This window comes from Dendrobium catenatum, unplaced genomic scaffold (genome assembly GCF_001605985.2).
Source record: "Dendrobium catenatum unplaced genomic scaffold, ASM160598v2 fragScaff_scaffold_920, whole genome shotgun sequence".
In the NCBI taxonomy this organism is placed as follows: Eukaryota; Viridiplantae; Streptophyta; class Magnoliopsida; order Asparagales; family Orchidaceae; genus Dendrobium; species Dendrobium catenatum.
Window position 1 is genome coordinate 1,866,606 of NW_021319382.1, and position 27,996 is coordinate 1,894,601.

Below are 27,996 nucleotides of genomic sequence, written 5' to 3' on the forward strand. Positions count from 1 at the left end.
GCTCGGTATTGGTTATTGCCGAGCAAAATCGACCAATACCTAACAATACCGAGCAATTCCTAGCAAAATCGAGAAATACAGAGCCATCCTGGGTCCGTTCTGGGTCGGGTTGTCGGGACGTGCGGTAAATAATGAAAATGTGTGGCGCGATTTTATTGGCGGCCAAACGTAGAGCTACGTTCTGTGACCGGACCAAATAAAAGTTCCTCAATAAGAGGAAATTAAGGCTTTGGGATTGCTTTTTTAGTGTTTCATAAAATATTTTTTTAGTATAAAGAAAATTATTTATTTTATTCAAAAGTTGCTTTAAGAATTATTAAGAAAGCAGTTTCAAACGAAGCTTAAAGTTGACATTGAGCTGCCAAATGACTTTGTTGATAGTTTTTCATTTTTTCTTTGATCACACACTTTATTTCATATTTATTAATGCCATTAACTTAAAAATTAAATAAATTATATTAGTGGTGTAAACGAGTTGAGATGAGCTCGAGTCATCGCTAGCTTGAGCTTGATTAATTAATCGAGTTCGAGCTTTGAGGTTTATTTAATGAGTTTCAGATGGCTTATGAGCCGGCTTATTTATTATGAAAGTGAGAAAATAATTATAATTTAAATAATTATTATAATAAAAAATTACTTAATATAATAAAGTGAGATATAATTTTTTAATATTTTTAATGACTTTCTGCTTAAATCTTGAATCGTAATATATTTTATGTATATATATTTATATTAATACTTTTTAAACAAGCCAACTCACGAGCTGTGTCGAGTCGGGATTAACCCAAGCTTAACTCGTTAGCTCATCAAACTCGACTCTCGAGCTATTTATCATGCCGAACTCAGCCGACTCGCAAATAGGCTTAACTCATTTTCACCTAATTCCTAGAAATTTGTTCCCTTGCATGCAAGTAACCGATAGCTATGGCTCCTTGCTCACTAGTTAGGACAAATTATAAGAAACGGATAAATCATTTATTTCCGTTTAAAGGATTTGATGCTTAAAAATATTTAAATGAGATTTATTATGTTAAAAAATGATTTAAATTTTTGATATTTTTTAACTTTTATTTTGTTCATAATAATTAGAGAGCTTATTAAAAATTCTTTCCAAAATTAACTATTTCTTAATTACTTAAAGAATAATATTTGTATTTAAAAATCATTGGGAGATTTACATACATACAATCTTATACTATTCTATTTACATATTTAACACTTGAAACTTTAATATTACATATATACCACCCATAGTTCATTTTCATATAAAATATGAGTGGTAGAAATGAAATATATGAGTGGTAGGAACAAAATATAAGTGGTATATTTGATATTAAAATAATATAGGGATGGTATGTTTATACTATTCTATTTACATATTTAACACTTGAAACTTTAATATTACATATATACCACCCATAGTTCATTTTCATATAAAATATGAGTGGTAGAAATGAAATATATGAGTGGTAGGAACAAAATATAAGTGGTATATTTGATATTAAAATAATATAGGGATGGTATGCATGTAATATTAAAATTTTAGGTGTTAGATTTATATATAGGATGTTACAAAGTGGTATGTATGTAAATTTCCCTAAAATTATTGGTGAAGAAAAAAAAAAGAGAAAGAAAGAAGAATGGAAGAGTAAGAATCCCTAAAATTTCTATGAAATATATTCAATTATAAAAAATAGCATAAACTTATGTAAACTAAAATCACATCTCAACCATCTATTTATAAATTTGATTTGAAGCCAAGCTTTATAGAATATGCTACTTACATGACTAAATATAAAATAAGAGAAAATATAATAGTTCTATAGCCTGGTCAAAATATGCAACTTAATGAAGCCATCAACCGAGCTCGAAGAAGTCGTCGGCTTGACATGATTTTTATAGTCGAATAGCCAAATAGTCGATCAATAATTTGCCTTAAGAATATACTCTTGGGGCAATTGTCCTAGTCTCACGGAAATTATTGGAATTTCCCTCCCATACATTTTTTTCTCCTTCCTCATGGCTATATTAGGAGTAATTATTGTGTCCGGACACCGAACGCATCCATAGACCAATAAAAATACACCACATCACTAGGCGCTCGGTACCGAGCTCCGTACCCTGTCCGGACACAATAATTTTTCCTATATATATTAGAGGCACCCGTTATCATCCACAAACAACAAAAAATCCAATAAATCAAAAAACCAGATATTAATGGTTCTACGAATGGAATCACCTTCAATGTCGAGTGACAACTACAGACGTCAAAATGATCAGATAGCATTCTTTGCCATAGGAGGTTTACAACCACAGAGTACATTAGTGAGGGAACGATAGCGTTTTGCTTTGTAGAATTGGACGAAACCTGAAATCATTGGAACCGCTTGATCAAATCCTTCACGAGTTCATCCATGTTAAGCTGCTTCATCAATTTAAATGGCCGATTCATACTCTGCATTTAAGATAGATAAAAATATGTAACGTCTTAGGCTTCATTTGGGACAACTTTTGTATTGCAATAAGAAAGCCGTCCCAAACAAAGCCTTAGAAAGTGCTGAGTATTACATTGCTGCAGTAGCAGTTAAGTTGTGTTCAGGGCTTACCGGAAGGGAGAGAATTACTTCAGTTTTTTCTTCACGAATCTCAAAGTATCCCCGTCGAGGCTGCAGTGAAAAGTAGCATTAGCACTCCTTTTTTGGGGGGACATTTAGGCCAATAAAGGTAAATTCACATACACAAAGCTCGAACTCAAAACCCTTTTGGTAGTCAAAGTTCCCAACCAAGAGACCAATATGAGCTGCATAAGCATTAGCACTTTTAAATTAAAGATAAATTATTGTGAACAACAGTCACCTATGATAATAGGTATGGTTCACCCCAATTTACTACCAGAGCGATATGAATCAATAAAAAGCTGCTACATGGTAATTTACATGAGGCTTCCTAAAAATTCTCAAGCTTTAAAATCCATTCATTACTGTATCTCCTCACAAATTAGCAACTGACAATTCCCACGAGCCTTCAAATATGACTGGAGTAGTGAGGAAGTTAATCACATCAGAGAACGGCACAGAAGAGAAGGCTGCAGACCAAGTCAGAGGAGTTCCTGTATAATTTGAATCGGATTTGGAACTTCTTTCAAGGGAATGATTTGAGAAATAGACCAGCAGGATAAGAGATCATGTAAGTATTTCATATGTGCCTAGCAATTTGCAATAAGGAGATCACATCCAAGGAAATCACATTGCTTATTTAAGGTACTCGGTAGCAGGAGAGATGTGACTCATCCAAATTGACCAAATCAAATAGTTGTCGTAAGCATGCTTATTAGGGAACTCATACAGTATCTTCTAAACACTAGAGGGACACTCATCTCGATAGAGATTAGCCTGCTGAGAACATTCTCCATCAAAAGAACTACCAATCCCCCACTAACACCCCCTAACCGAGCTTTAAGAAATGCACACCTCAGTGGTCAATGACCATGACCACCTGGACTCAATAAGTCCTCAGCTCGCGATCATCATCACCCCTAGGAACTCGCCCTTGCATCCAGGTGTCAAAATAGTCCCAAGGGACATGCCTTCACGTGCAGAGAAGGCACCTACATGACTATCCCCGAAAAATTCACCCAACACACTCACCAATGAAAACTCACCTAAAGAAGTCAACCTAGGATCAAGGGCTATTTTGAAGATGTAGAGCCACGCAAGCACCCACCAGCTTATGCCATGGGTCATATATTGTCTGCAATGGGTTGTTATTAATACTATACATGTATTTTTATTTTTTCATTACGTGTAACTTTCCATATATCCCTCCAAGCCTTATATATAAGAGGTGAGTAGACACAACTGGGATCTTTTTATTACTTCCCAGATCTTTCAGCATATTCAAGATCTTTGGATATTCTCTGAGTATATTCTATATTCTGATCTCTCTCTCCATACACACCAAAGTCTCTCCGAGTTCTCTAATTCGCACCTAGAAGATTACTTGCTAGTAAAGTCAAGTATCATTCATGAACAAATTCAAATATAACAACCTAAAAGGATGAATGAACATGGATTAATGTCAGTGAAAAGAAGACAAGCACATCTTGATGATTAGCAAAACCCGAAGCTTGCAATGAATATGAATGCACTAAACTACACTACCTGCCGCGACCTCTTGAAGATAAAGAGGTGGCTCACTAAAATAATTCAAGATGTAGTTGGAGGATGGCAAAGAAATGCTCTCGAGGAGAGCACCCCAAACAGACACTCAAGCCAAAAACCAAAGCATTCACCTTGAAACCCAATATAGATCATACTCACACTCTTACCAGTGATGAAGAATACTACCCTCCTCAGCAAGTAAGAAGGGTAAAGCCCAAACCAATATATTTTCAAAGCAGATTGTAGAGGCAAGGCCTCCTCCAAATTTATGCTTATAGAGGGAGTATTGATCCGTCTAACCATGTTGCCTACCTCACATCAATAAGGTCATTGCTCAACATCAACAATGCCTTGAAGTGTCAGTTATTCTTTACAATCTTCAAGAAGTCGGCTCTCTGACGGTTCACTTGTCTACCCCTAGCAGTAATTACCTCATTTGCGGAGTTCAAGAGGATGTTAATCACATAGTTTAGAAGCGCCCAGAGACTCTTCAAGAGCTCAAAAGCTCTTTAGAAGATGCGCTAGACCCAAGTCACTCAAAAGCTTTACCGTTTGGTTGTAAAAGGAAATGCTCAAGGTGAAAGACATATAGTCAATTGTCGCACAAGCCATTCTGACACAAAACCTAAGAGAAAGCCCATTTGGCATTAAGACTACAACAACTCAGGATGCTAGTTGAATTATTTGAACTCGCCAACAAATATGTCAAAATGCTGAGAAGTATAGTTAAAGTGGTCAAAATCTTCAACACTCGTCCCAAAGAACTCGTCGTTAGGGAGGATCGGCTCCATGGTGCGAATACGAGAGAAGTTACAAGAGGAACCACTGAGAAAATAGAAGATAGCATGCACCACATAATCAACGTTACCTCAGTCTACAAAGAGCGTGCTTGTAGGCAGTATCGCTTAGAATAGCTAGGCCATCCGCACCGCAAGTTGAGGAAGCACCCCAAACAACTCACCCTTCTCAGGAAGAAGGTACACATCCTACTCACTACCATGACAAAATAACCCCCCGCGATTATCCCTGGCCGAGCTATTAGAGACCACTCAAAATAAAGATTTCTTTTAGCGCCCAACACCCATGAAATCGAATGCCCCCACAAGGGATAACTCTAGATATTGTCTTTCATAAAGACCACATGCACGACACTAAGTAGTGCATGTACCCTCATGAACTCATTTAATACCTCATCAAGGCAAGAAAACTAAAGGAATTTGTACTCACCAACCCTAGTCAATTCCCATAAAAAGCCACATTGAAAATAATTGAAGTGAGCACGTCCTTGCTCGTGTCATAAGCATTTTAGGTATCACCGCCATCTAAGCATTTGTCACAAAATTTCTATATGAGCAACAACAACAACAAGCCTTTATCCCACTATGTGGGGTCGACTGTATGAATCTTTTTTCTTCATTGTATCCTATTAAGAGTCAAATTCTCATCTAAATCTAATAAAGAAATGTCATTTCTAATATTTTCTAACCAAATATTTTTATGTCTACCTCTACCTTTCTTAACATAAGTCAAATATAATACATCTACTTTCTAACAGGGTCATCGGAAGGCAGTTGTCTTATGTGACCAAACTATCTAAGGCGGCTCTCTCTAATCTTATCTTCCACTGGTGCTACTCCAACCTTTTCACGTATATGTTCATTTCGTATCCCGTCTCTAAGAGTAAAGTCACTCATCTACCTGAGCATCCTCATCTCTACAACACTTAACTTAATATGATGCTTCTCTTTTAATGGCAAACATTCTGCTCCATAAAGCATTGCAAGTCTCACGACCATTTTATAGGATTTTCCCTTAAGTTTGAGATGGACTTTTCTATCAATTTCTATATGAACAATTCCATCAATTTGGCGAGTGTATACGTAATAAAAGCATAAAGCAATTGTAATACTCAAGGAACTCGCCTCTCATGTACGAACATTATGGGGTTTAACACCAAACTATGAACTTGCCCAATCAAGAATCAAAGTTCACTAGCTCCAGAATGACGCTCAAGGAATTGTGTGCAAATAAATGTGGCTGAATTAACAACACTCTTTGGATTAGAAATCGGGCCAACTCCTTACTTGCAAAGAGTACTTATTTTTAGACTACACATGTTAATAAAGGAGATATTCATGTACCAGTTCCAACACCACCTCCACCATAAAAATCGAACTTCCAAGAACAGGCTTTTAGAAAACTCATAAATAGAAAAGTTCTAAACATAAAGGGAATTGAAGCAACCCAAGATTATTTTAAGAAAATTCTAATATTTTGCAATATTTAAGATTTATTTCAATTGATTTCATTTGATTATTAACATATCTTTATTTAAATTAGATTATTTAAATTTCATAAGTAATGTATAGTTGAATTAATTTTATCTATCTTGAACTTTATTTCTAAAAATAAGGGTTGAATGATTGTAATGTGTATTATTAATTGAATGCATGAAAATTAAAAGATCTCAACCTCTTATTATTTCCTCTCTCTATCTCACTCTACCTCCCTCCCTCACAACTTCAATCTACTAACTGATGGCTCATATATTCTTCCAAATATGTCTACCTCACAGAACTCCCACTCCTCTTAATTGATCTAATACTTTATCATACTATAGTGCTCGATCTGTGTTATAGCTAGCCGCAAAACCTGTGATGTTTCAATAAACAAGCACTAATATTTATTTATTCTCTCAAAGACCTCAGTCAATTCTCACATATCTAAAGATAATAAAGAAAATAAAAACCCATTTAAATAACCAAGGAAGAAGAAGATCAACGAGAAATTCATCATAAAGTGTCCATCATCAAATGGGCATTAAGATAATTTTTTTTGCATACATCAAAACTACAAAATTCTCCTTATTCAATTTGCAAATGATATATTGAATTTCTAGACATGTTTCATCAAACTCGTTAAGTATCTAATAAGTATATATATATATATATATTCCATATTGATAAGTCTCAAAGGCCCATATGTAATATTTGATGCAAGTAAAGGGAGACTCTCACAAGATAAATTCCAAAGGTTCATTATCATGATAATTAATTTGTAATTTATTTGTATTTTGATTTATTTTCTTTAAGAAATAGGGGATTGATCATTTGAGATTTGAGGAGAACATTTTAAATAAAAATTCTATCTGGAACTATATTAATCAGTCCAAATTAAAGATTTAAGATAAACAATCAAATATTTAGTTAAATGTTTTAAATTGAAGAGATATTATTTGTTTCCAAAAATAAGATATCTTAAAGGGGGCTATCATTATATCCTATAAATGAATTTTCAATGAGGAATTTTTGTTTGCTTATAAGTTCTTTTCTACAGCATTTAATGTATATAATTTATATATCCATTGATTCAGTGAAAAATAATTTTAATCTCTTTCAAAACCCTACATCGACAAGAAGTTGGTGCTGCCAATTTTAAGAAATGATCTGCAAATCAAGCACAATTACTGTGTACCCTACTATATCCTTCTCTCTTGTTTCTTGTTCTACTAGATCACACCATCTTCTCAAAGCCTTAAACTAATTCAAACTTCACAAACATTGAGTAATACCTCTTCCACAAAATCTCAAGTCCTATTATTCACTTGTTGATCTAACATCATCCTAAATCAAAACTAGTATAAAAATCCTAAACTAGTCGACATTTTTCATAGCCTTCCATCAACCTTAAAACTTCAACCACCACTATAACCTTTGAAATCTTTTAACAACCTCTCCATAAATTGGTACGCCAAAGATTTAAAACCTCTTCTCCTATCCTGGATAACTAATCAATATAAAAAAGCACCAACGTCATGACAAGGGATAGCCTTATCTTGAAACTTTTCCACCAAGGCTCTCAATCACTAAATCACTTTTGTTTCAAGATAAGGAAATCTTATACTTGACTAACAAAGAATTTTGAAATCAAGCGGTAATAATTAATTTTCCTTTGCTATTAAATTTCTTTACTTTGCTAGAAATATATGCTAAGGAAATCTACAACATTGCACGTTATGTTGGCAAATTCTAAAATTAATTTGTGAAATTTCTAATAGTAAACACCACATAAAAATCAAATCAATACTATTGTAAAACCTACTGCACCCCTTTAGCACATAAGAGTTCAATGTAATATAAGGATGTAATCCACAAAGAAATATTCCATCTAATCTATTGAATGTACTTTTAAAAAATGAAAATTAAAGCTATATTTCTTCATGCTTACTCATGATTAATTCGTTTTATGTATGTTTATCTTCATTTGTGAAAACTAGCTGCTAAAAATTGCTTAAATACTATAAAACTTTTTTCATACACTATATTTAATTATTGCACAAGCATTTTTTCCTTCCCTCCCATAATAATTTTGCACCAAAAAAACCACATAAGTGGTTTGAGTATTTGTAAAACTAAAGATGGTTTATCAAAAAAGACCTAAATTATTTAAGAAAAGCTTGGGGCTAAAGCGGCCCATTATTGCCCTTCTTGTCACCCGAAAGTTATCTTAGTTAGGTCAAATCATTTAATCTTTTTTGCTATTTTTTTCATATTGACATTTTCATGTTTTTAATCATAAACCCCATTACATCATAATATACCCACCACACAAATTCAAATTTTGAAACTCTTACTTTTGATGGTGTGCACAACATTTATAAATTTGTAGATTAACTCAAATAATTAGATGATATTTTTATTAGCAAAATATGGATGATTATCAAAGAACTAAGTTTGGAAAACAAAAAATTGATAGGAAAGCCCAAAATGCATTGAAATGACTTATTGGAAAGAGAACAAATTTTTGAGAAAAGTGCAACATGGACAAAAATGAAAAAAAAAAATTAAAATCTAAATACACACCACGACAACCTAAATTTGATAAAGACAAGATAGTCTTCTCAACTATTGAGAAACATCATTTGATAGGAAAAGATCAAAAGAGTGTGAGCTTTGCATGAATGATTGAACTCATAAGATTATTGATAGGTTTAATTTTATAAATGAAATATTCATAAATCTTGAGAAATAGACAAGATGTATTTTTAAGGATGACCTACAACCTCTCTCCAAACACAAAAACTACAAGCCTCTATTAAATAAATAAATACAAGCCTCCAAGGCTTATGAGGATATCAAATAACACCAATACCATCTTTCGGAATTGGCTTTTTAAGAAAAGAAAAAAAAAAACTACAAGCCTCCAACTGTATGTGTATGGCACAACCATTAACCCATCTATCTTAGATAAATATCCTGATGAGCTTGAACCCACATCTCACTTTAGCATCCATGTTAATGAGACTTTTGTTGCATCTCTTACTATTGAGAGTCACATGTGTTGTTCTCTCAGAACCTTTGAGCGGGTAACTTCTACCCTTGATGTCACTGATGAGCCTTCTATTACACTTAGATAAACATAAATACTATGATCTATAGTCATCAAAAATCTCATATGAAATATTATTAGAACTCTCTATGAAATCTTTCTACTTGAAGTGTATTCCATTAGATCGATATGATTCACCTTTCTCTAATTAAAGGGGTTCAATCACAACCTTTGTAAGTTAATTAATTTAATTATTTATAAGAGACCTATTTTCTCTCTTTTTCTCACCGTGGGAATGATTCAATTCTATTGTAAGGCCTTGTTATCCTTATACAGACAAATTTAGCTCCAACACAACTAAAATTAGGGCATTAAAAATCTCAAACAATTTGTACTTTATCCTTCATTTCCTATGCGGCATAAAACTCTTCAAGGACCAAATAGATGTTATTAAGAAGAAACTTAAAATAGCATGTATAATGAGCTCAAGGTCCTATAGCCACATAGGTCACCCCCACAAAAGTTATCTAAGATTACAAAGTAAGCATTTTTCATATTCAAAGAGAAATGGGGCGACAAAATGAAAACAAATTGTTGCTTTTCATTGTTCCTTTCCACAAGGGATATCAATCATAAGCTTTTTTAGAAACATCTCGTCTGAAACACAGCATAGATAGAAGAAACTACTACATCAACATGTCAAAAAGGGAGTTAACTCCAATTACTCTTCAAGGACTCATAAATAGATGTTAAGAAGAAGAAACTTAAAATAGTGGTATGATCAGCACAAAGTCCTGTAGCTCACTTCCCACAAAAGTTATCTAAGACAACTAATTAAGCATTGTTCATATTCAAAGAGAAATGGGGCAACAATAACTGTTACTTTTCAGAAGGGACTCAATCATAAGTTTTTTGAAACAGCTCAATTGAAATACGGCATATATGAAAAATGCTACTACATCAACAAGTCAAGAAGGGAGCTATATTCCAATCGCAAAATGCTTTATTTGCCAAAAAAACTGAGATCATGAAAGAGCAGCGCATGGAATGAAAAGAGACTATAAAACATCTTCTAAAGCTTTGAAACAAACCTTCTGAGGATTAATCTCTACAGAAATGCCGGTAATAGCATTTTCCAGGCCCTGCTTCACCTTGTCAGCTCTCTCCTTGAATGATCTGCATTGTGTGCTAAAGATACAAAGAGAAGTTAAATATTAGATCGATGATATAAAATAAAAGAGAACTTTAATACAACTAGATCTGAAGGATTGTTTTATAAGAACAAGGCACGGCCAGACCACGAACCGAGCAGTCAGGCGTCCCAACAGCCAGCCCAGGAATCAAACGCCTAAGAAACCTAACAGACACCAAGGAAAAGGTACGGCCAGCCTAGGAAACAGCCAAGAAACCAAACAAACACTATATCCAATTTTTCTTATTAAACAAATGATTAATAATTATTTAAAAAATTATAATTATTTGAAAACTATATCCAATAAATAGTTTAGTAAAAAAAATTACTAAAATATCCTTAATTTTTAACACATTAAGTCCAACATCCATTATTTTGAATGTTAGGACCAAAATGATCTTATTTTAAAGAGTTGAGAGACCATTTAGTTGGGGACTATTTTGGCACTTCCTAAAGAGTTAAGGGACCATTTTAATCCTTTTCTCATTAATTAACTAATTAATGGTGTGCCACCAACTAGATCACTGAACCTTATTCTGATCTGTTAAGATCAAGTTGATTTTTTTTTGGGTAGTTTGTTACATAATAGTTATGCAGAGAAGCTGCTATTCAATAGCTTCTATAACCAAGAAGCTCCCCTATATGTCAGGCCAAAACCTCCACTACCACTGGGTGCGGCCTTCTTCTTTTATGTGGCCTTTATGAACAGCCTCCTGAAAATTTTCTATAACGCTATTAACAAGTACATCCTCTACTATCAAGATCAAAAGGACTAGCTTACACTGTTATCAGACTTTAGCAACTTCTCTACCTTTGCTAACTGGGTTTCAATGACCTTAATGAATAATTCTCCATTAATTTTTCAATTTCAAGAATATGGAAACCCAAGGAGCTTCGAAATTATAAATAGGAGTTTATGTATGTGCAAATGGGTATTAATTGTTTCTTTAATAAAATTCAAGCTAAATGTATTATTCTTGCCACTTCTAAGAGTCAATTCTTTGATTAATTGAGACACTTCAAGTTTCATGGGAGGGTCATGTTCTTTTACAGGCATAAGGCTTACTTTTAGTGAATTCTTTCAATTTTGTTTTTTTAATGTATTTAATTATTGGTTTGAGTGTGTGATTGATTTTAAACATATTAAATACAATCTAATTGTCAAAAAATACGTGAATTTCAAAGTATTTGCATATCTTTCTTAACTTAAAAATCTGCACCCTAATAAAAGCTATTAGATTTTTGTTTTAATTTATTTAGAAGTCTGTGATTTATAAATTTTTTTGGGCGTGCTTTTTGTTTTTCGTAAAAAAGTATCGACTTGAAAGGTCAACTAGATAACAAGATATCATGGGAGGACTTCCAGAACTTTTGGTTTGAATATACTACTATTGCAGCATGGAGTCAAATGCAACAAGAACTCAACAAACTTGTGCAAAGAAGTATGAAAACAGCTAAGAGCGAAAAGTTTGCAGTATTAACTTGCTACAATTCAAAAATTATTCCAAATGATGAACATAGGTCTTCACTGTTTCTTAAGGGTTTGAGGGATTATGCCCATCAACCATTGGTTCCCTTTCAACTGGAGAACTACCGATTAATGGCCGAATGAGAGAACAAGTAAAAAGTGACCTAGGTGTGGCAAGAATAGAGCAAACTGAGGAACAAGTCAAGAAAAGGTGATGGCCTTTTGTCCAAGAATAATTCCAATGCAAAGACAACCCACTCAAAGCGTGGGAAGAACCAACGACGGCAGTGCTTAGCGGATTTTTGGTAGTGTTATTGATGCAATGGATCCTAAAACATTGCATGCAATTATCATCTGGATAGCAGATTGGTTCAAACTTGAACATACCCATTGGGCAAGCTAGTGCCTTACAAGATTATTCCAAGATTTAAACTCTATGAGATTACCCGGTTGAAAGCATTTTAGTGTTGGCATTGACTTGACAAGAAGCTCAAGAGATACAAATTTGGATACAAATGCATTATACATTTCTAATATATTTATACTTGTATTATCTGTTATAATTTAAGGCTTGAAGCACACCAAGTGAGAGAATGGTCTATCCCATTGTAGAATACAGATAATATCGAACTTTCTTCATGTTTACATGAGAACTTATTTTATAGGAATAAAAAAGTATTCATTTCCTCATTAATCATAATATCCATGACCAATTTTGATGATATCATGTTATAATCGCCTATCAAGAGTAAAGAAACAAGGTCAAGATAAATAGATCGGCCAAGTTTTACTCCTTGGCAAAGAGTAGAGTGATTCCCTCTATAATATATGCCTTACAAGAGAATAAACAAATCCATAATCTATTGTCAGAGGCTTGGAAGAGAAGACGATATAATCTGATAAGGTTCATATTTTTAAGATAATTTAGATACATTTTCCTACTTATCCAACTGACCTAATGCCTAATCGAGAAGTAGATTTGCAATAGATGCATTGTCAGGGATGATGTTAATCTTGAAGACACCTTACGAATGATAATGACTCAGATGTTAGAGTAGAAGACTTAATTGTAAGATCATTCAGCCTTTTGAGTTACCATTGAGAGCTCTAACTATGTTTTTGAGTAAGAAGGAACATAGCATGAGATTGTGCATCAAACTACCAAGAATTGGGCAAAGTAACTGCCAAGAAGAAGTTACTTCTTCCATGAATTAATGACCTCTTTCAACAACTATACAACAACAACAACAACAACATCAAGCCTTTATCCCACTACGTGGGGTCGGCTACATGAATCCTTTTTCTCCATTGTATCCTATTAAAAGTCAAATTCTCGTTTAAATCTAATAAAGAAAGGTCATTCCTAATATTTTCTAACCAAGTCTTTTTTGGTCTACCCCTACCTTTCTTAACATAAGTCAAATCTAATACCTCTACTCTCCTAACCGGGTCATCTGAAGGCCGCCGTTTTATGTGACCAAACCATGTAAGGCGACTCTCTCTAATCTTATCTTCTACTGGAGCTACTCCAACCTTTTCACGTATATGCTCATTTCGTATCCTATCTCTAAGGGTAAAGCCACTCATCCACCTGAGCATCCTCATCTCTGCCACACTTAACTTAGTATTATGCTTCTCTTTTAATGGCCAACATTCGGCACCATAAAGCATTGCAGGCCTCACTACCATCTTATAGAATTTTCCCTTAAGTTTGAGGGGTACATTTCTATCACATAATAAGCCCGATGCATTCCTCCACTTCAACCATCCAACTTGAATTATGCTGATAATATCCCCATCTATTTCACCATCACTCAAGGTCTATTACTACTAAAATTACACTCCATATATTCCGTTAAGGTGCAAAAATGTTCTCATTGATTAGCCTTAAATCAGGATATTATCAACACATAAAAAAAGAGTAGGACATACAGAAGATGGCATTTTGGATGATATGACCATTATGAGCTCCGTATTATTTCACTTGGATTGGCAAACACCTAAAAAATATAAATAGATTTGATACATAGTGTTCATCCCTATTTAGTTCATTTCGTGATAGTCTTCATATATGACATTCTAGTTCACCCACAAGATCTAAATGAACACAAGGAGCATATATGAATTCAAGGGTTTCAATAAATAACCCCACCCAATAGCCTGACATAGGCCTGACCCAAAAATTCTAGGTTAGGGTTGACCCATTTTATAAGCGAGTCGGGTTTAGGTCAGGATTTCCAACTCATTGAATAAGTGGATCAGTTTCAGGTTGATCTGCAAACTAATTTTTACCTAATAATGATCTATTTAATTATTTTTTTAAATTATTTTGCATGTTTGAATGATCTTCTTACTTTTGATCGATTAATATAAACTCAATATTGACTATTTACAATTTTTTAAAATCAAAATGGGTTAACAGGTTGGGTTCATGCCATCCGGGTTGCCGGCAGGCCGGTCATGTCCACCTTTTTGACCCGTTTATCAAACAAGTTAGGTTCATGTCAATTGGGTTCAGATCGGGTCAACATAGAGTTGGACGGGAACACAACATGTTAATTCATTTTGATAACCCTATATGAATTGTCCTACAAACCCTTTAAGACCATTGATTATATGCAAAATTTTCTAAACGTCCTTCTTGCTTGACAATATTTCCTTCTTGGGACACATCATTAATGTTGTTGGTATTTCAATGGACTCTCAGAAGATTACAATTGTGGTAAAGTGGCTAACATAGATTAGTATGTCTAAAGTTTGAAGCTTACTCGAATTAGTTGGATACTATAAAAAGTTCATTTGAGCATTCTCTCAAAAAACATCACCATCTCAACAATCACAAAAGCCACCAAACTTCGAATGGAATGATGCATATGAAAGGTATTTCTTGCAACAAAAGCAAAGCCTCATCATATTAGAAAATATTGGTTTGTCTGATGGAATAGATGGATTCCATATATACAGTGATAGTTTCTTGCAAAGACTCAAATGTGTGTCACTGCAACATAATTGAGTGATTGCTAACATGTTACGCTAGTTGAAGTCGCGCAAGAGAAATTATTCAACAATAGCCTCAAATTAAAAAACCAATATTCTCGGGATACTACTATCTATATAATGTGTGAATAGAAACATATGCTAAACATTGAGGTTTAAATCGATGGTATGCTTAAAGGTACCAAATATGACTTAATATTTGGGTGATGGACCAAAGCTAATAGCAGTTCTCATACAAGGTAGTTGTCAACACTATAGGGGTGAAAACTCTCTAACTAGATAATTAATAGATCCTAGAACTTAGCTAAAAAGCATCGATTAGAAAAGTGCATGTCTAAGCCATCTATCTAATTTATATTAAAGATAAAAAGGATAATATGAATAATGGGAAAATGAATGTAATTTGATGCATGAATTACATGTTTGGATACTATATAAGTCTTCATAAACTCTATATATGATCTTCTTACATGCACATAAGTTTGTCGAATGAATTTTGTATAAAAGTATCATATTTCATTCCAAACTTATATTCATATTATCTTAATGTGATGAGAATTCCCACTAAACTAAGTGTAACTCATATTTGTTGAATATCTCTAAGCATCAGGTCGACATAGGGCAGAAAATGAGAATAAAAAAAAGAATCACAAACCAAATTTAGACTACTTGGAAATCGTTCAAATCATGGTTGGGTTGGGGTGATCAAGTAAATGGTATAGTTATGAGTTAAAGTTAATGTTTTCCTTCATATGTATTGTGATCAAACTAAGTTTACCAATCACTAAACTTCAGTTATTTAAGCATTTTCTATGACTCATAATATTCACTCAAATGATCTTTTGTGTGGTTTACCTCTCTATTCAAATTAGTTATATGGCACCCGCTACTACACCCAAAAAGATTCTCGCTTCCCGAATGGCTTTGGGTTTTTCTACAAACACCAAATTGATTGAATTTGTGATGTATGGACTGCTCAAATGGTGATTTAAGGAGCTCGGGTAGGTCAATTATATTATGGAGTTCGATTTTCCTCCCTTCAAAACTCAATGATCCAAGTTAATCAGTTCAAGTACTCAAGTTGTGATATCAAAGCTTAAAGGATTAGGTGTAAATGGTGAGAGTGAGTAATTGTAAGGTCACTTACTCCTTGCTAGAAACATTAAATTTTAAAAGGGGAAAAAAAAAAAGAAAGAGCTTTACACACAACTTAAGATAAAGCTTTATCCACTACATAATTTATCTCCTTAAAACTAAATTTCACATATACTCAAATAAAGATGAATGATGAGCATTTAAAAGATCAAAGATATCGAACAAATCGATTGTGGAAGGTTTCTCTTTCCAGCTTAATTGGTAAAGCTCTATTAAATGTAAGGTTTTCTCAAATTGCAATGTTGACCTTTAAGCCTCACAAACCAAACTCAACCCAAATTCCTCCTCTTCAGCCTTATGATCCATAAGTGGCACGAAGACCCATTCACATTAATCCATCGATTGAAAAAACACTATCCTCTTCTCAACCCACTTCTTTTTTAAGCCTCTTAAGACCTTCTTGACAAAAACATTGAGGTTAGCCTTTACTATTCCACTCAGTGATGTCTTTTCCTCTCAACCTATTTGAGATGTTCTTAGTGAAGTTGTCTTTTCTCTTCTCAGCCACTTCCAATTTTTTTCCCAGTGACACCTTTTCCGCTAAACCTTTCTCAAGTCCTAAGTGAAATTGTTGAGTTTGGTCCGTCTTCTCAATATCACCCAATATCTTCTCAGCAAAATATTTTGCTACTTAGTTACCATTCTTAAGAGGTCAATACCAACACACCCAATTGCCAAACGTTAGCACCTAGTCGATGGTGCCAAGTGCCATTGTCTAGAATCCTAAACTTGGCACATAAGCGCTCCATAGTAAAATTTTCTAGTCTTTACATACATTGACCATTCTTAAATTTTACGTGTATTTTCTTCTATTGTTATTGCTGCCCATAAACAAATTTTTTATTCTTCTCAAATTGACTGCCTCCTCTACCACCAACTGGCCTCTTTTTTATTATAGTTTTCTCAATTATGTTTTACCATATTCATATCATACTAAGGTAGTCCTACACTCTAACTAGAATCAATGGTTGTTGTAACTGATTTTTAAACCCTAGCAAAAATTCATAATATTTCTCCTTTGGAATACTCAACATAGCTAGAGCATATCTAGAATTCTAGATAACCCGTGGGCTTATCCTTTCATGCTTCTCCAAGAAATAGATAGGTTGCATTAATTGACCTAGGTTAGCCTAGAGGAACGAAAGTTGAGGATTCAAGAACCAATCAACAGGGTTTCTGCAACTTGTTTCATACTAAATAGGACTGGTTGTTTATTTTGCTAATTGTCCTTCTTTTGAGAATTCACTAAGGATTGCTCCCCATCTATGTGCCATGTTAGAGGGCCTCGAGGCCACGGCCTTTGAAGCTGAAATCAAATTGATTATCAACTCAATGAGACCTATAGGGCTTCGAGGTTGGATGGGGTCACTTCATCCTTCTTTACACACAGAACATTGTGAAGACAAATGTCTGCAGTTCCATTTCTGAATTTTTCTTTCATACACATGCCTTATTATTGTAAAGATACATTAGTGATCCTACTCCCAAAATCTGAAAACGTCGATGCTCCCTCCAAGAATAGACCAAACAAGTCCATGCCACTCAATCTATTAGATTTTTGCCAAACTTCTCTTCATTCAACTTAAAGCGCTACTGATGAGGACATCGACAGACGCTACCGACATGTTTATCGACGAAGGAATCGCAGATCTACGGCCACGATTCAGCGCCTCTACTTTTGATTCAGATTTCATGATGTATTATTTAGTTATTTGTTTTTTCCATTTTTACCCTTTTGGGGAGTTGTTTGTCATTGTAGCCCAGAGGGCAATTTCTAACTTTTTTTTCTTTTCATGAGTAAAGACCTATATATAGTGGTCTCATATGTTGTAATGGGTTAATGAATATTTGAATAAAAATTTTGTTGTTATTGTCTCTTCTTCTTCTTCTTGTGGTGCACTAGAGAGGAGAACGAGAGCTCGAGGTGAGGGCAAAAGCAATACCCACCAGTCATTGGAAGAGTCCGTGACTCGTGGTCTATCCCCTTCATCCTGCTCTTCTTTCTTTCCCTAACCCGCCGGCCCTAGCTCTTACCATAGCCGCCGACCACACTTCCTCTCCCTTATCCCTCACATCATTTCACCCACTAGCTTCCTCCACCTCAACTTCAAGCTCCACCAAGACCCCCCAACCCGACGGCAAAGCCCCCTCCTCCTCCTTTGGCCGCCGGCCACCACCTTGCCCCAAACCATGATGATGCTATCAATCATCATAATGGCTCCTTGATTGAGGCATTAAATAAAAGAGTTACCGTTTTTTTTTTTTGAAATACAAAAACTTTCCATATTTGCAAAATTCCAAATAAGGAAAGATTTCGAATTTGAATCCAATTCAAATTTCATTTAGAGTGGAGCTATTAATTTCCCTCCTATTTGACCTCAACTTATTTGGAAAGCATTTAGTCTCCCCCCTAACCCCTCTCCCTCCTTCTCAATGTCGCCGACCACCTTAAAGGGCTCCCCATTAATTCCACTTTAATCCCACCCTCTCTCTCTCATTAATTTGATTTTCAAATTTCAAATTAATTTCCCCCCAAACCCCTCAAATCCTGAAATTAATTTCAGGATTAGCATTAAACCTCTCCTCCCTCTCTCTTGAACCCGCCGGCCACCCTTTAATGGACTCCCATTAATTGCCCATTACACCCCTTAGCCTCATTTGAAATTTGAACCTCATTTCAATTTGGATTTCCCTCCTAATCCACTTTAAACCTGAAATTAATTTCAGGTTTTTGGATTAAAGATCTATCGCTCTTGGCCTAAACCTAATTGCTCCTTCTTGGGAATCTCGCCGCCCCTCTCTTCTCCCTCTTCCTTCCTCTCAAACCACAAGTGCTCTCCCTCACCCCTTCATATCTCCTCTCTCCTTATTGGTGTTCTTTCAACGCCGGCAAGAATACATGGCGGATCCCAAGATTGACAGCGGATTGGTGTTCGACATCTACGGCGACATCCACATCACCCGTTCACCGTTCTTCGACGTCGGATTTGGCTCCGACGACACTGTGGAAGACTATCTGAATCGCATCCTTCCTACTCTTGTGGACGTCGTAGACGATCAATTCCAATACTACGATTGGATCATCATCGGCCACCCACCACCCTCATCTCCACCGGCTACCGCTCCACCAACGAAGGTCTTCGACGCCGTCTTCCTAGTGGTAATAGCTTTCTTCGTATGATTCATCTTTCTCCGCTAAAACCTACAAGTAGTTGAGTGAGAAGGCCCTTGAGGTGAACCTCTCATTGTTAAACGTTGGATTATGTTATGTGTACTTAGCATTTATTCTTGCCTTGAAATTTGAAGGAATTGTTTGGTTAATTTCTATTGCACTTCTTTGGCCTAAGCAAGTTGATTACTTCATATTCATAATCTTCTTTTATGTGCTAGTGGTAAATTTTCATGAGCAAAGCTTTATTCAATTGTCTTTTAATTTCTAAAGGTAACTCCTAGTAGTTTCACATTAGCTACTTCCGCCTATCATTTCGGAGGAGCAACGGGCCTTTGTCCTACATCAATCTATATCAAGTCACTACATATTGGCCCAAGAGATGATCATAAGTTTATGCACTCCACCGCCACTGCAAGTATAATGGTTATCAAAATTGATATGAAGTAGGCGAATGACATCATTTGTTGATCAACCCTTAATAGATCATGGCCCTCATGGGATTCCCACAAAAATTCACCCATTGGATAACATAATGTGCCAAGCATCCCTGGTTCTCCCTCATCATCAATGGTTGTGGTCAAGATGGATTGAAGCCTGCTATGGATTCCGTCAGCGATGTCCTGTCTCCCCTTATGTTTTCATTTTATGTTATGAGCTTCTTTCCAAGGCTATGCACCAATGGGAACAACAGTTGAGTGTCTCCATAGTTGCCAATGGCAACTGAATTTTCCATTTGCTTTATGCAAATGACAAGTTACTCTTTACCAAGGCTAATATAGGGATGGCCAATAATATTAAAACCATTCAAATAATTGTTCATGGTCAGGCAAATAGATAAATAGCTAGAAATCTATTGTTTTATTTAGCATGCAACATTGAATTGGAAAAAACATCACATTGCTAAGTTTCTAGGCTTCCAAAGGGCCGATAAGCTTGATTATTTAGGAGTTTAGGTGACCATGCGGCAACTCACCATTGTTGATTTCTCCAACCTACTCCATAGACCTCAGGCTAAGGTTAAAATGTGAGGTCTATAAATCTTTTGCTAGCCAGTCGGGCTACTTTATCAATTCTTCTCTCTCGTACTTCCTACTAGGGGTTTAAACAAGTCGAGCCGAGCTCGAGTCACCTTGGCTTGAGCTTCAGCTTAATTAATTAATCAAGATAAAGCTTGAGCTTGAGCTATCCTACAAATTAGAGCCGGCTCGTTTATTATGAAAAAGTGAAAATGATTATACTTTAAGCAATCATTATAATAAAATAGTAAAAGAATAAAAAGTAAAAGAAAATAAATAATGAATAAATTAATATATGAAAATAAGTATGATTTTAAATATTTTTAACAATTTTATACTTAAAATCATAAATGCTAATATATATTAAGTGCATTTTATATTAATATTTTTTTAAATAAGCTTACTCGAGAGCTAATGAGTTGAGTCAGAGCTTGGCTTAGCTTGACTTGTTAGCTTATTGAGCTTGACTCAAGAGCCGTTTATCAATTCAAGCCCGAACCTGCTCACGAGTAAGTTTAACTCACACCCCTACTTCCTACATACCAAAGTTCCTAAGGGTGTGCTACTTTAAATTGGAAAGGCTTGTGCCCAATTTCATGGCATAAAGTCCCCACCCATAGTGGCTTGCATTATATTTCTTGGAATAATGTGTCTCCCTTTGCGCCCGAGGGCTTCGAGTTTCACTACTTTGACCACTTGGAAGGTTCTTCTTTGGGCTAGACTCACATGGGATTATATCCATACCCAAATTCACCGCTCAACAAAAATTTAAGTGCTAAATATGGTCATGATATGTGTGTTGATACCAAGAAACAGAGCTGCTCCTCTACATGGGCTGTCATTAGGTGCATTGCACACACTCTTCAATTCATTACTTATTGGAAGATTACTAATAGTAGAAAGATTAGCACCCTCTAGCTATTGTGGATCTCTGACTTGTTCGAGGTAAGGTAGCCTACACTTGTGGATGTTAATTTTCCCAAGAAATCCAAGGTGTCAGATTTCTTAAGTAGCAATGCAATGTGGAATTTGACTGCTCTCCGTGCATTCTTAGGAAAGCTCTTTGTTCACCGTATACTAGCCATCCTGGTATACCAACAGTTGCATGAAAACTCTCCCAAACTCGTCAAATCCACTGTCAATAAAACAATATTTGTCATTCCCTTTGATAGTAGGTTCTAGCGGGCATAGATCAATTGAACTAGCTTCAAAAATTGCACCTCCAACCTTGTGAACAACTATTTTGGTCATGGTTAAAGAGAACTTAACCTCATATTACAAGTAACCAAATAGGATAGTGGTTTAGGCATATAAAATAGGGGATAGAAAATGAAGTGATAAATTGAGTAAATAGAATGAATTGAGATGTACCGGGTGAAAAAAAGATGGACTAAAGGTAATATAGATAAAAAATTATGCACAAAAATTTTGACAAAATAAAAACTAAATGCTTTTTATTAACATTCAATAAAAATGAATAGAGGATTCAAAAGTATTAAATAGTTGTGACGAGAATAATGATGATGATTATGAAAAATAATGCTAGAAATACCTTCGCCGAATTAAATTAATACCACTCAAGCATTGAAAAACAAATTAATGAGGAATATTAAATTATTTAATTTAAAATATATTTTTGAAGAACTTCAAAAAAACACATAACAATCACAATTTTACATGCCTTAATTTTAGTTTGTGGTTCTTCAGGTCTTAAATTTATTCAAATAGCAAAATCATCTGAGGGTGTCAACATTCCATATCAACCCGCCCCAAAGAACTTGAGAGTGGGATAGCCACTATCAACTTTTTTTTATCCAAATTTGTTTGTGAGTGATATCAAAGCTTGACTAAAAAGAAAAGATCAAGCTCGAAAGCGAAAAACATGAGACAGAAGACAATCAAGAGAGGTAGGATTTCTCTATATTGTCAAAAAATATAAAAATGTCCTAGGGCCATCCTGTGACCCACTATTTATAAATTTAGATTGATGCACAGTGCTATAAGAAAGGTTATATTGGCATGATAATGTAAAATTACATAAGAAAGTTTAGCAAGTGTTTTTAAGAAGGGATAAGTTTAGTTGGAGCCATTTTTCTATTTAATTTTAGGTTTTTTTAAGTCTAAGGAAATCTTTTTCAACTAATTTGATAACATGGGTGAGTATTCTCAATGACTTCAAGCTCAGTACCAAAAATTAAGTTATTGTGCCAAATTCAAATGTCGAATAAGGTATGTTGAATAGCTTTGGAAATTTTAACTAGCTAGCAACATTATTATTACTTTGGCAACTTTATGTTATGGCATATTGTTCACCTCTTGACTGGCCACTTATCTTGAACTTGCTATATTTTGATCAATAAGACCGGTCTAGCCTAGCCTAGATGAATTTTAGATGCTCAATTTTAGGTGAAAATATGTCCAAAAAAAAAAACATAAGGGCTTGTGGTAGATCTCAAACACACAAAAAAGTGTGTTCTTATATTACCACATATAGCCATTAACTAATAATCACTTGAATAGACTTACAACATGGTGATGTGACAGCCTATACAGTAAACATGCTACCAGAGTTTGAATAATCATAATCAAGGTGTTACAACCCATTTAATAAATGGGCCATGGCCAGGCTTAAATCAGGTGTAATAATCAATTTAATAAATGTGATTATTTCATGTTAGAAGAAACTAAATTGGACTAATTCACATGTCACCCATATACCTAAAATGGCATCTTATAAGACACCAATAGGGTTATGATGCCAATTTAAAAAAAAAGCTTTGAAAAGGCATAAAAAAAAGGAAAAAAGAAAACAAACCAACTGTACGCTAATTTATCCTTGCAAAGTGGCCAACAGGATTCCAAGAGCCATAAGAAGGAAGTCCAAACACCCCGGACATCAGAGCATTGAGAATTCAAGAAATTACATGAAAGCTAGTCCTTAGGTCGTATCCAAATAAATCAGCAATTACAACACCAAATGCCCATATTCAATAACAAATATGCATTCTGATAGCATTTTTCAATCCAAATGCAACTGCAAATGGAACAAAAGGTCCATCCCAAAGGCCAGCAATGATGAGTAAATGCCGCTAGAAAGGACAACGCGGAGCCCCTAATCAAAGAAGAGACGATATTTATCTTTGGATAAAACTAGAAGATAGCCAACTACTCGCTTGAATAACATCTCAGGCCATTCTAGGAACCAAATATGGCGCCAAAACATAATGGATTCAAGAAGACATGAATAAAGAAATCAGGGCTAATGCAACAACAGAGAAAACGAAGCGATTTGAGATTACTAGAATTTATCGAACATCAATAAAGAAATAAAGAAAGTGTGAGGAGCTTACCAGGCCTCGATGATTATAGTTCTGGTTAAATGGTTTGAGGCAGATGGCAATGACACCAGCGACCCGTCATACTCAACCACGTCTTCCTTCACCTGCTTCACAACTTTCTTGCGCTTCTTGGGCTCCGGCGAACCCACCTCATCGCTTCTTTTTTCCTTGTCGTTGGCAGCCCTACCCCGTTTTCTAGCGGGCGAAGGGGCTTCGACCACCTTCCCTTCCTCCGGCTTGCCCTTGCCATCAGCTGGTTTCGCGTTCTTGGATGAGGCCGCCCTCCGGCGAGGCGACTGAAGCTCACCATCGTCCTTAACAACATCGGCGACTTTGGACTTCTTGGCAGCGGATGCCCCTTTACCGGCCTTCGGCGAAGTGGCCTGCTTCGCCGACGCAGGTCTCGTGGACGACCGGCGCGTGACCGGCGCTTCTTTCTTGGGAGCCATGACGGCAGTTTCTCGCTCGCTCGCTCGCTATCGGGATTCTATGCGGAACGAAGCGTCCTTACTAAGCTAAGAGACGCGCGGGGTTATTAAGGGGGGGATGTGTGATAGGTCGTTGAATCGCAGTGATAATCGTGAAGTTACAGTCCATTCCCGCCAAAGTCACGAGGACACGGTTGAGCAATGGGCTTTTGGGTGAGGATGCGCAATTTTTGTTCTTATTTTTTTAGGGCTTTTAAAAAGCTACTTCTAATGAAAAAATTATTCTATGCGAACAACGAACATCATTTGGAGACCAATAAAAATATATGATGTCAGGGGCGGAATCAACTATAATTTTCAATGGGAGCAAACTTATAAGTAATTGTTGACAGATATATCGAGGGTCCAAGGGAGTAGCGCCCCTTAGCAGGGGTTTTCGGGGGTAGCGCCCTCGGAATAAATTTTGATTTACAATTTCTCTTTGTGTATGATTCATCATTTTCTGACAATAACACTTCTACATAATATGTTTAATTATACAGGGGACAATTGCCTAAGGACCATAATATTTTAAAACTTTTAGGGGGGGGAATTGCCTTAAAACCTTTATAATAAAGACTAAAACATAGATTTAGAGTCAAATCATCTAAAGAATCTAATAATCAATAAAAAAAATTTTTTGAGGGTGGGCAAAATCCCCCCGGACACAATGGGGTTCCGCCCCTGCATCATGTCATTTTTTTACTGTACCGTCGCTCGGTACCACTCGGTAACGTGGCATCCGGACATAGAGCTGCATCCGACGTCTACATAGAATAATTTCTTAAAGCGCCCAGAGAATAAACCTTAAAATAAGTTAATTTACAAAATTCAGGCTGGTTGTACCATACAATTCATATTTCTTACAGTACAATTAGTTCAAATAATAAAAACTATAAAAGTCCTTTAATGTTTAATTGTATAGCACAACTCATGTTGTTCTATATGATTGGTTATGATAGAGATGCATTAATTTCTTCTTATTTTTGTGATTTAATTAGAATATTTTAGGAAGGTGATCATATGATATAATATGCATCATATAGTATGACTATTTTAAATCTTGAATTAATCTAATTAAGAAAATAATCTTATAATGATTATTTGTTTTGAAATTAGACAACATCATATAGTACTATAAAACTCTCAAAATTATTTTTGTTGCTCACCCTCGTATGTTATGCTTCTTTCCTAATGATGCAAAACTCTTATTTATATTAAAAATTTACATAATTTTTACCTTTCTTCTTTTCTCTCTTTTTTTTCATTGTTCTTCCTCTTCTCTCTTTTAGAAATGATTTGATTTTTCACCTCAATAGTGCCACATCATCATCATCAACATCAAAAGTTTCCATCTATTGTCCTCTAGTTCTACTCCATTTAGGTAAATAGAATTTTAGTCTGATATATTTGCAATTATTTGATTGATTTTCTGTTGATGTACCATCAGTGATCCAAATAAAAAGTCAAAAGAATAAATATAAAAATTTTGATTTGAATTTAGAAATAGTAACTTTGGCATTCTAAGATTTTGATAGACATCTAAGAATCATAATTATCAACTGAACATGACTATATACCCAAAGCATACAATGAAGTAAGGATTTTAATAAATCTAATATATATGCCAAAGATGTTTTTGTTAGGATGCATACAAAATAGTTCATAATCATGCATGAGCAAATTGATACTTACTGATTTACTTTCATCATCCTTTTATATGTAATACATAATCTATCACAAATCTCCTTGCTCGTTTTGTAAGTGAACATGCACATATAGTCCTCATATTTAAGGGCAAAAAAAATAATAATAATGTTAGTATTCCATATTTAGTGGTGCTAATTCTCTCACCTCATAACCCCACCCATCAAAAGGAGAAATTATTATGTGCGGTGTCCGAACGTAGCTTTGCATCCGACCATCAATTAAATGCTCACACTTTGATTTCTAATATTTTTTTTTTCTTTGTGAATTGACGACCGGACCTGCTCCAAACACTTATTTTTAACTTTTTTTTAGAAAGAAGCCTACAAAAGCTTCCAAAAGAGTCCAAATATTTAGGATTTTGGCAGAATATTACTTTTGATACGTGTTGAGAAAAAAAAAATGTTATGAGATGAAGACAAAAATTGGTTTGAATGAGTTGCTTTCTCCGAGGAAACGAAAGGTGGTATGCAAAATGTCTAGGAAGACTCGAAGATAACAAAACTACAACCAACTAATGGAGATAATAAATTGGGGTTATTATTGGTAAATTGTAAACTCCTTTTAAAGTTTACTATGTTTCTTGTAAATGTATAGTTTTTTAGGGTTCAAGTGTATTATTCATAGTACATAGCATGTGCATGACTATGTATAAAGGAAATTATGTTGAAAATATGATTTTTTTTTTTTTCATAATACATAATTGTGTATTGTTATGTACAATCTTAGATACAACAATCTCAATAATGTATGTGTTTTTATTCATTTTTAAGCTTATTGAGCTTGTACACAGCTATGTGTAAGGAAAATTATGTTGGAAATGTGCTTATTTTTCATAATACACAGTTGTGTATTGTTGTGCACAAATTTTGTATTGGCGATCTCAATCATTTGTATATTATATTTGTTTATTTGAAAGATTTTTAAGCTTGTAAATAGTTGTGTATTAGAAAATTTATGTTAAAAATATGTTTATCTTCCTAATACACAGCTGTGTATTTTGTGTATAAGCTTTGTATTAGCAATCTCAATCGTTTTTTGTCTTGTATTTGTTGAAAGCTTTTGAGCTTGTGGACAACTGCATATTAGGAAATTTAGTTTAGAAATGTGTTAATCTTTCTAATACACATATGTGTATTGTTGTATACAAGCTTAGATATATACGACATGTCAATTACTTATTTGGTGTTTGTGTTCATTTTAAAGCATTTTGAGCTTGTACACAACTGTGTATAATATTTTTTTCTCTTCTACACAGAGTGTGCATAATTTTTAGAAAGAATCATATGACATGTACTACAATTATGCTAATAATATTGGTTTTAGTGCTCACAAGAAATATCACAATTAAAGGCCAAATTTTAGAAAAATAAAATATGAGGACTTTATATGTTCAAAATCTGGTTTCAAGAAGGGTCTTGATTTAAATTCTCAATCAAATTTGTAAAAATCAAATATCATAATGGGGTGTCAAGCTATGATTAGATTTACAATTGATGAAGATAGAAATTAAAAATGTGCAGCTAGAAGACCAATATCCACTTAGATCATATATGAATATTAGTGATGAAAAAACATCAATTCTTAAATTAACGACAGAAACATGGATAAGAATCATTGATGCATCTTTCTATCTTATCCATGAAGTTGGAAGTGTTGAAAATATTGGATTCTCTAAGAGGAAAGCATACAACTCCATTCAAAAAGAGAAAAGAGCAAAGATTAACTATGGAGACACTAATTCATTAATTCAGTTATGTAAAGATAAACATGTTTTGATAGATTATGACTGTTATTATGGGACATACAAATTAATGAATTTGATATATTATACTCTTCTTTTTTTTTTTTTGATGAAATGGGGAGAATAGATTATGACTGCTTTAGAGATGTGACACTTTTTATCCTAGCTATAAGCTTAATAATTATAATTTATTTGGTGCACCATTTGTCAAAATTAATTATTATTGGCAGAATATTCTTCTTGGGTAACTTT

At 34.6% G+C, this 27,996-nt stretch overlaps 1 protein-coding gene and 1 pseudogene across 4 annotated transcripts; both read right to left on the bottom strand.

The window, feature by feature from the left end:
• LOC110107892 overlaps positions 1-2,323 on the bottom strand; it is a 6,254-nt pseudogene extending 3,931 nt beyond the window's left edge.
• Positions 2,235-24,428, bottom strand: LOC110107889 (selenoprotein H). Of its 4 annotated transcripts, none has more exons than XM_020838328.2 (5): positions 23,839-24,428; positions 10,580-10,676; positions 2,739-2,800; positions 2,607-2,666; positions 2,235-2,422 (listed from the first exon to the last, which is right to left on the bottom strand). In XM_020838328.2, exons 1-4 carry the CDS (start codon positions 24,273-24,275, stop codon positions 2,621-2,623), a joined length of 642 nt encoding a protein of 213 aa, XP_020693987.1. In that variant the 5' UTR covers positions 24,276-24,428; the 3' UTR covers positions 2,235-2,422; positions 2,607-2,620. The 4 variants fall into 4 exon arrangements, with proteins under 4 accessions (XP_020693987.1, XP_020693985.1, XP_020693986.1 ...); XM_020838326.2 differs by having other exon boundaries at positions 2,235-2,455; positions 23,839-24,427; XM_020838327.2 differs by lacking the exon at positions 2,739-2,800 and having other exon boundaries at positions 23,839-24,426.
• Between the last annotated feature and the right edge of the window lie 3,568 nt (positions 24,429-27,996).

Bases quoted from the DNA above. Each gene is read 5' to 3' on its own strand.
- LOC110107889 (XM_020838325.2), bottom strand. From the start codon at position 24,275: ATGGCTCCCAAGAAAGAAGCGCCGGTCACGCGCCGGTCGTCCACGAGA. The intron at 10,677-23,838 runs GTAAGCTCCTCA...TTGTATCTTTAG, and splicing joins ACTATAATCATCGAGGCCTG to CACACAATGCAGATCATTCA. The intron at 2,667-10,579 runs GTTTGTTTCAAA...TTTTCACTGCAG, and splicing joins TAGAGATTAATCCTCAGAAG to CCTCGACGGGGATACTTTGA.